This window comes from Thalia democratica, chromosome 2, assembly GCF_965202585.1.
Source record: "Thalia democratica chromosome 2, ktThaDemo2.hap1.1, whole genome shotgun sequence".
NCBI classification, from domain to species: domain Eukaryota; kingdom Metazoa; phylum Chordata; class Thaliacea; order Salpida; family Salpidae; genus Thalia; species Thalia democratica.
Window position 1 is genome coordinate 28,863,278 of NC_139166.1, and position 8,520 is coordinate 28,871,797.

Genomic DNA, 8,520 nt, shown 5'->3' on the forward strand with positions numbered 1-8,520 from the left:
AAATAAATAGATAAAACTGCTTTATTGTGTCAAAAATTTGTAAAGAAGTAGTTAAATAACTTTATAGTCTAAAATTAAATATTAATTCTAATTTCAAGAACGGAATTGAATACGTAGCATTTAACGTAATTTGAGGGAAAATTTACTTAGTTTTGTAATTAAACTATTAAAAGTCTACCTAATCGAAAATGGAATTAATTTTTTTTTGTAATCAGGATAAATTTAAAGGTTTCTAATCTAGTTAAATATTTTGAAAGAAATGGAAAAAATTTACCTTAGGCTATTAAATGAGAGAAATTGACTAAGGTTAAGAGAAAAAAAAACATAAGAAAGCCATTTCAGAAGGTTTTGCGTGAATTTATTTCAGATCAATTTTTGTATACTTGTAGACACTACGAAAAAATTAAGTGCAAGACTACTGGTTTTTAAAACTTTTATAACTATACTTTTATACATTGAATTAATATATTAACCAGTATTAAAAGTAAATATGTTTTTAAAAGAAGTAATAGTAATAGTTAACAAATTGTTCTAAATTAGGTATTTTGTTAGTCTATTTTAGACATAAAAAACAGAAATGCTTTTTTTTAAATATAACTTATAACTAAAAAATGAATGATCGAACAGCATTGTTATTTTTTGCAGATACCTTATTCTTAAGCTTTAGCACTTATAAATTTTAAAATAAACACAAGTTCATCCTATGGGGTGGCATATTTACGAAAAACTACTAGAAAAAGTTGCTAACTACTCACCCTTTGCTGGTAAAGTATGGATTGTCTTTATATTCATTTTTAGGTTAGTATACTTTAGTGCTAGCTAATTTGTTTTCTTTAACATATTTTACAACTTTCTTTTTTGTAGTAATATATATATATATATATATATATATATAAGAACTATGTTTTTTAACTATATTCGCGAGTTAATTAAAAACTGTTTTCAAACCTGAAGGGTGTAGTTTCAAAATTTAAAATTACTTTCGACCACAGCTTAAAATATTTCAAATTTTCAAAAACAAAAAATGTATACAAACAGGTTGATAATAGTAACAAGTGTAGGCGACACAATATACGATGATGAACAAGCTGAATTTGAGTGTAACACAAACGATCCAGGTTGCAAACAATATTGCTTTTCACAATTTACTCCTCTGTCACAAATCAGGTTGGATTTAGTAAAATTACTCAGTTAAAAATCTATTGCAATATTTGGTAATTTTAAATGACTTCTTTTTTTAAAGGTGATCGTGTTTAATAAACGACTAAAAAAAAAGAAATAAAAAATGTTGTTAGTTTAACACCCATGACAACTTGTAAATATATACATGACCTTTTTGAAATTTCAGTTTAGGTTTTCAATTAATCTATCTTTTAAAACTTAAAAAAATAACTGATAAAATAAAATTTATAAAATTTAACATACCAACTAACTCTCGGTTAATTTAACACTGCCATTTTAATTGCGTTTTTTATAGTATTTGTTAGAGTTAGAGTCTAACTAAAATTATTAAAACTAAACAAAGCTTTTGACATTAAGATATTAAAATAATTATATTTAGGTAAGAACTAATGTAAAATATAAAAAAAAGTTTTCTAGTTATTATAGTGCATACACGAAAATTTTTAAATTTTTAATACTAAAAAGATACTTTCAAACTTTAGTTTTAGCATGTAATTTTAGTCTAAATGTTAGTAATATTTTTTAGATTTTTCGCTCTTCAACTGCTGCTAGTAGGAACTCCATCGATGATCTTCATTGTTTATGCTCTCCATAAGATAACTCTTCTTCCCATACAGGATCAAGGAGACCAGCCGCCAGAGCAAACTCTCACTTCTGAAGACTGTAAGTATTTATATTCTAATAAATGAACTATTAGGAAAATAAAATACTAAAAGTTATGGATTAATTAATCTGTTTAATTTTTTTATAACTTTTTGACATAAGTTCAATAATTATTTTCACTAGTATAAAATACTTACCTGAGAATTCATTCTTGTACACTGAAAACCTTTTCAACTATATATATATATATTAGTCTTGAAAACTAAAGTTGAAAGAAAGTTATAAATGTCAAAACTTAGATTTAAAACAGAGAATGTTTGAAAACCACTTTTTATTTGTTTAATAAAGTTTATACGTGAAAAATGTATTAAAAAGTTTTAAACTTTTAGTATTCTTTTTAAAGAAATAAAACCATTTGTTTTAATTATAAATAAATGTACGTGATAAGGTTTCATTTCTTCTAATTTTGTTTTTAATTTTGTACGCTTGAAAGACTCTAATAATTTTAATTAAAGGTTTGTATTGTGTAAAACTTAAAAAAAAAATGTGTAAGAAACTTCCATTCCAATAAAATTACAGCATATATGATAATAATTAGTTGTTTTAATTCTAAATTTAAATATTTCTAAGATAAATACATTCTTATAGTATAATACATTATTTACTGATTATCAAAAATAATTCAGATTACAAAAAATATATAAATAACTTTTTAAAACCTTTTGATAATTTTTACTAAACTTGCTTAAAGCTTGTTAGTTTTATTAAAACTTTAAGCTATATTTTGAGCACAGTAAATGCAAAATATTTTAAGGTTATAAGGTAAAAATTTAACTTGCTTTTAAAAAGTGTTTCTGTTTGAAATAAAGGATGTTTATCAAGCTGATACTCTTCTTTTAAAAGATAAAATTAAAAAGCTTGTGATAGTTTAAACAATATAGTTTAATTAAAAAAGTAGAAAAGAATACAAAATGTTCTATTACACAAAAGTTTTTTCTAAGTGTTTTGTTTTAAGATTTGAGATAATTATTTCAATAGTTTGTTATCGATTTAAACTTTCTAATTAGACTAGTTTAAAGTATTGAAGAACAGCGAGGTTTTATAGGATAGAAAATTTGAGCTGGAAAAAGTTAATCAAAACAAATAAATAGTCTATAAAAATGTTCTTCATTTTAAACGAGTATTATGTTTTTTTTTCTATCAACTTTAACTTAAAACACTGATAGAACTTATAGCTTATAAGGTTGATATAAATATTCAAATGCTAGAAAAAGTTTATTATTCTAAAAAATATTGAAAAATTTGTTCCATTAGTTGTTTTCTTAATGTTCTGAACTTTTATAGAAAACTATTTGGTCTTATTAGAAGTATATATTTTTAAGTGATGTTTGAGTCTATGAACTTTTTATAATTACTCTAATTTTTCTTTCGTGTTGTCTTAGAATTACTTATTTAAAAAGCAATTAATTACAAAATTTTCTAGCTATCAATTTAAAATTTTGCTTTGTTTAAACATACAACTTTTTTAATATATTTTGTAATTCTGTATTAAACTGTATGTTTTAATTTTTATAAATTGTTCGTAAATTTAGATTTAATTAGAATTTTTAAAGATACTTTAATGTTTTTGTGTTGAAATTGACCAGTTTTGACTAAATATTTGTACAAAGTTTATAAAATCAAGCTTATATGTTGTTGTACTTACACCTGACTGCTCTATAAGTACGTTTTTTACTTTTGTGTAATATGAATTTTAATATTTTAGTTAAGTAACAACAGTTTCATAAAAAGCAGTTTTAAAAAACTGGAAAAGCTAAAAATATACAAAATGCTATCTTAAATGTTTTTATATAAAGCGTTATTAACTGATGTATAACTATAGGTTATAATTGAGTAAATTAAATGTTTTTAGAATACTGTAATTAAAGACGAAGTAGTTTGAAACAAATTTTACGCTCAAGTTTTTGTAAGAAAATTTTAAGAAAACTACTAACTGTTAAAAATGTTGTGACTCTTAAAAAGATAAATACTAATAATTTTACTAAAATTAAAGGGTATACATTTCTGTTTTAGGTGGTGTTCATTAAAAAAATGTTTTATTTAATATAAACTACTATAAATGTATTTGGTTTAACAAAAAAGTTTACACTATTAAAAAAAGATAAAAAACAAAGGATACAAGAAGAATATTAAACACTTTAAAGCCTATCTAAATTTGATGTATATACGTTTTTATAAAGTAAGCTTTTATAAATTTTAACAAAATTATTACTAATTTAATAAATAAGAAACTAAAAACTGCTCTATATATTTTTTTTGGCTTTTTTTTTGCATTATGTATTTTAAAATTAAATACATTTTTTTTTTTTATATATCTTAAAAAAATAATTAAACATTTTTTCATTGCAATAGTTTTAATACAACAATTCCTGTCGAAAAATATCTTAATAAAACTAATATTTGAAAAAAAACCAATCTTTTTAGAACTAATTTTATTAGAAAATAAAGTAAAATACAATAAAAATACCATCAACTTAGAAAAAATTATAGTTCATACCAACGGTATTTTTATAAGTCATGCTTTGAAAATTTTTAACTTGTTTTTATAGAAAATATTGTTTATTTATAACATTAAAGTTATTTAGTAGTATTAAAATAAGTTGTTTTCCAAAGCTGTTAAGTAGGCTATTTGAAATTGAACTTTTTTTTTTGGTTTTAATATGCACGCAATGTTTAGGTTTTAAAATAGTTTTAATTATAAAGTCACGTATATAAGATATATTAAACATAATCGTATTAAAATGAAATTTCGGTATTTTGAATGTCAATCAGAATGCGTTTTAAATACAATCATACACATTGTTTTAAAATGAACTTCATTGTCGAAAATACTTGACAAAAGTTTATTATTAAACAAGTTTTTAAGTTGCGTGAAAAATATTTTCTTTGAAATATATGGTACTGTTATAACTACTAGTAATAAAAACATTTTTTCTTGATCATTCGATATCTTTAATGATTCTATACAATAATATTTAACGACTTACGTTAAAGTTATAATGAAAGCTTTCTCTTTTAAGTAATTACAATGGCTATGTAGTAAAAACTTATTCATAGACAAGACGTTAAAAGGTATCTGTTGTGTGCGACTCTATAACCGAAAGGTTTTTTCGTGCACTGGGTCCTACGACCAAATATTTTGAGCATATTTTTTGTCGTGCAATAAACTATATGTATATATTCATATATTCTAAAAAATCATTATGCATTGCACAGAAAATCTACAAAACAACTGTATTTTTGGCAACGGATAGTATAGTAAATTGAAAGAGAAAGCTTAAAAGTAGTACAAACTTTATAAAAAAATCTTTCACAGCAAAAAAAATAACTCAAAAGTTACTACAATGAAAAAAACAGTTTAACCACTTTTTTAAATAAAACAAATCAGATTCAAGGTACAAGCGAAGGAGGCGTAAAAAGAGGAAAAGAAGGAGGAGAGAGAGGAGGTTGAAATATATGCAGCATGAATACGACGATGGGAGGGAACTCCCCCGATACAATGACGTCATCCCCCATCCCAGTTGGTTCTATTTTTGTTTAAACATTAAGTAACCAGAATGAGTAAAATATCAGTTATAATTAGAATATAGATTCAAGAACTAAACATTCTAAAAGTATAGAGGTTTAGTTTTTTTTAAAATAACTGTAAGGTTTGCATAAAATATTATAAAATATCTATTTTACACTTTTTACCTTATACTAGTTGCATAACTAAATATTATAAGTGTTGAAATTTGTTATACAAAAAAGACAGAAAATATAACTTGAGTTTCATTAAACAAATACCTTTAAAAAAATCAATAAAATATTATATCATCAGTTCAAATATATTTTTTGTCTTTAAACAAACTTTTTACACATATGTAAAACAATACATAGACTAAAAATGACAGTTTTAAGTACATTTTAGTCTACGAAACTACAGTTAACCTTGTTTTAAAAGTTTATAAACCTTGACTAACACTTTAAATGATTTTTCTAGATAACCAAGACCCATTAAAGGCTGATCTACTCTTGGTAAAAAATGGCAAGTTATTGAGACCGAGTAAGGACAAGCTGTTGATTTCAAGTACAACAGATACAACTTCAACTGACTCAGCTACAACTTCAGATGAGCGCAGTGGCAAAAAGAAAAAAAGTGAAAGTATCGACGAAGTAGAAAGGTGGTATTAAAAGCTGTTTAATTAAAAAAAAGTCTTTTTTTATACCTTTCATTTTTATAAGCTTGTTTAGATAAAACTATTGAAAATAAACTTTACGTAGTGCATAGATTTTTTTATATTAATAAATTATCCAATGAAGTAAATTGTGTATGTATTAAGTATGTTTTAAACAACATAATTATAGTTTTTTCTATGTTATTTCATTGTATACAGATAAAAGGTTAAAATTTGATAAAAAATATGTGAATAGTATAATGTTTTATATTAAAAATAAAATCAAAAAACTTTTTATCTTTTGACTTTTATAACAGTTCATAAAACAGGGTTTCCCAAAGTGGGCCATTTCATAAATTTAGGGGGCCAAAATCTGCAAAGGGGCCAAAAGGGCTATAATAGTAATTAGTAAAGGAGCTATAATTTGAAACTTACACTAGATTTTCTGGAGTTGATGATGAAGAGCAAAAATAAAAGTCTTACGCGTAAATAACACTAGTTTTTTGAGATAGGGGGCTGTAGCTTTTTCAATTACTTCAAAGTGGGCATTTAAAAAAAAAAGTTAGGGAAACCTTGAAGTAAAACTATACAACTTTCACTATAACAAAAAATAAATTTTTTTTGTATTATTTGTGAATATATAATTAATTTTTTTAGTACGAAAAAATTCAAAACAAAGACGGTATATCACGCAGATGGTAGCGATGATATTTATCAAACAAGATCCATCAACAGAGCCTATTTTATACAAGCAGTTTTAAGATTAGTATTTGAAGCTGTGCTTATTTGGTTTCAAGTTAGTTGCGATAATTTTTAGTTATGGCCAAACTTTCCTAATAACTTTCATTAATAGTATAGTTTATCTAAGTTGTCGTTACTACCAACACAAAGAGAAGTAATTTAAAAAAATACCATTGCACTTTGCAAGTATAAAATAATAGCTACAAAACAGCACAAAATGTACGGTCTGGACGTCCAATGGTTCCACGATTGTGAAGGACCTCCCTGCACTAAAGTGATCAGGTGCTATCCGTCGAGGTACATCGAAAAAACTTATCTGCTTCTGTTCATGTACGTCTTCGCCATCATATCTTGCGTGCTCTCTCTATTTGAGATCTTGTCGCTGGTGTACAATTATGTGAAGAAGAGAAACAGAAAAGGCGGTGACGATGAAAATGGAATGACTGATATGCCTCTACAGAGAGTCGTTGACCAAAAGTTTGTAGTTTTTGATTTACATTCTTATTCATTTATTAGAAAAATTTGTACTAACACTTATAATTTTAATGGTTATTTTATTCGGTTTTTACGAGCATTGATTTAGTATTTGATTACTATTATATAACGATATAATAAAAAACTTTATTTTATATATAAATAAAAAAAGGTATTCTTAAAGTTTACGTTTCAATTTCGTCAATTAAATAACTGTAAATAAACATTTAAAACAGTCGACGTAATCCTGCAAACTTTCACCGAAGAGTTGTTGGACTCAACACATTCCCCGACCTTGGTCCATATCCGCTTGTGAGGGACAACCAAGTTGGTGGATCGAGAAACGAGGTGATTCAATCAAATCACGCTGGATACCACTATTAACTTTGTATCTAATGATTAAAACTACGTATAAGTTTTAGTTTATGAAAGTTTTTAGGCACAATTTAAAGCACAACAGTTAGAAGATTTGTTACTATTTTAAAATACTTTATAACGTTTTTCTGATAGAAACAAAGATATTGATAGATGAAATTACTTTTGTAAAATATGAAACTATACTGCTTATTATGTTAATTTTTGTCTTCCTTTTTTTTACTACATTTCCCATGCTATGACACTGTCGTGTATATATAAATATTTTATTTTTATTCTGGTGCCAACTTTCAAGGCCTTTGTTGTATATATTGTTAAAAAAGAAAATAAAACGTTTATTGTTTTAAAAGTTTTTTTTTAAGTTTTAATTTTGCTTGTATTGTAATTAGTCACTGATTGAATACGTATTTACAATTTACTATTTATTTTTATAAAATACTACGTAATTTAGAAAAAGTCGTCTTTATTTGAATACTATTAAAAATTGTACAGTGTATTAAAATTTTTATGTTTAGTCAACTGTTAAAGCTGTTTAGTTTGTTTCAATGACTTTAATAACATCATTTTGTTTCTGAATTTTACACAATGCTTGCTCTACATAGAACAGCTTTAACTTTAAAAGTTAGTTTTACTAATTGTTAATATATGAAGTTTTTAAAACCTATAAAGACATACATTTGACTTTTTTTATATAATGAAATAAATTTTGAAACTATTTTTTGTTATGTTGTTTAGTACTACGTGTTAAGAAAACGAACTATACTTATTTAACGAGCTCTTAACTCTTTTAAAGATAAAGTAGATTTTTGTTTAAAGATGCATTAAAACTTTTATTTTAATAAACGAACATTTGTACTTTTTACTTATAAAAACTACTTAATAAGTGTATAATTTTAAAGAAACCAAGAGTTTATGTATACGCAAACAT

General features: G+C 24.5%; 1 protein-coding gene across 1 annotated transcript; it reads left to right on the forward strand.

Annotated features, from left to right (window-relative positions):
- The first annotated feature begins 649 nt into the window (after positions 1 to 649).
- On the forward strand, positions 650 to 8,220 carry LOC145829328 (gap junction delta-2 protein-like). Its single transcript, XM_082937093.1, has 8 exons — positions 650 to 798; positions 1,039 to 1,167; positions 1,709 to 1,845; positions 5,234 to 5,365; positions 5,828 to 6,008; positions 6,660 to 6,798; positions 6,955 to 7,220; positions 7,454 to 8,220. Exons 1-8 carry the CDS (start codon positions 704 to 706, stop codon positions 7,599 to 7,601), a joined length of 1,227 nt encoding a protein of 408 aa, XP_082793219.1. The 5' UTR covers positions 650 to 703; the 3' UTR covers positions 7,602 to 8,220.
- Positions 8,221 to 8,520: the final 300 nt, after the last annotated feature.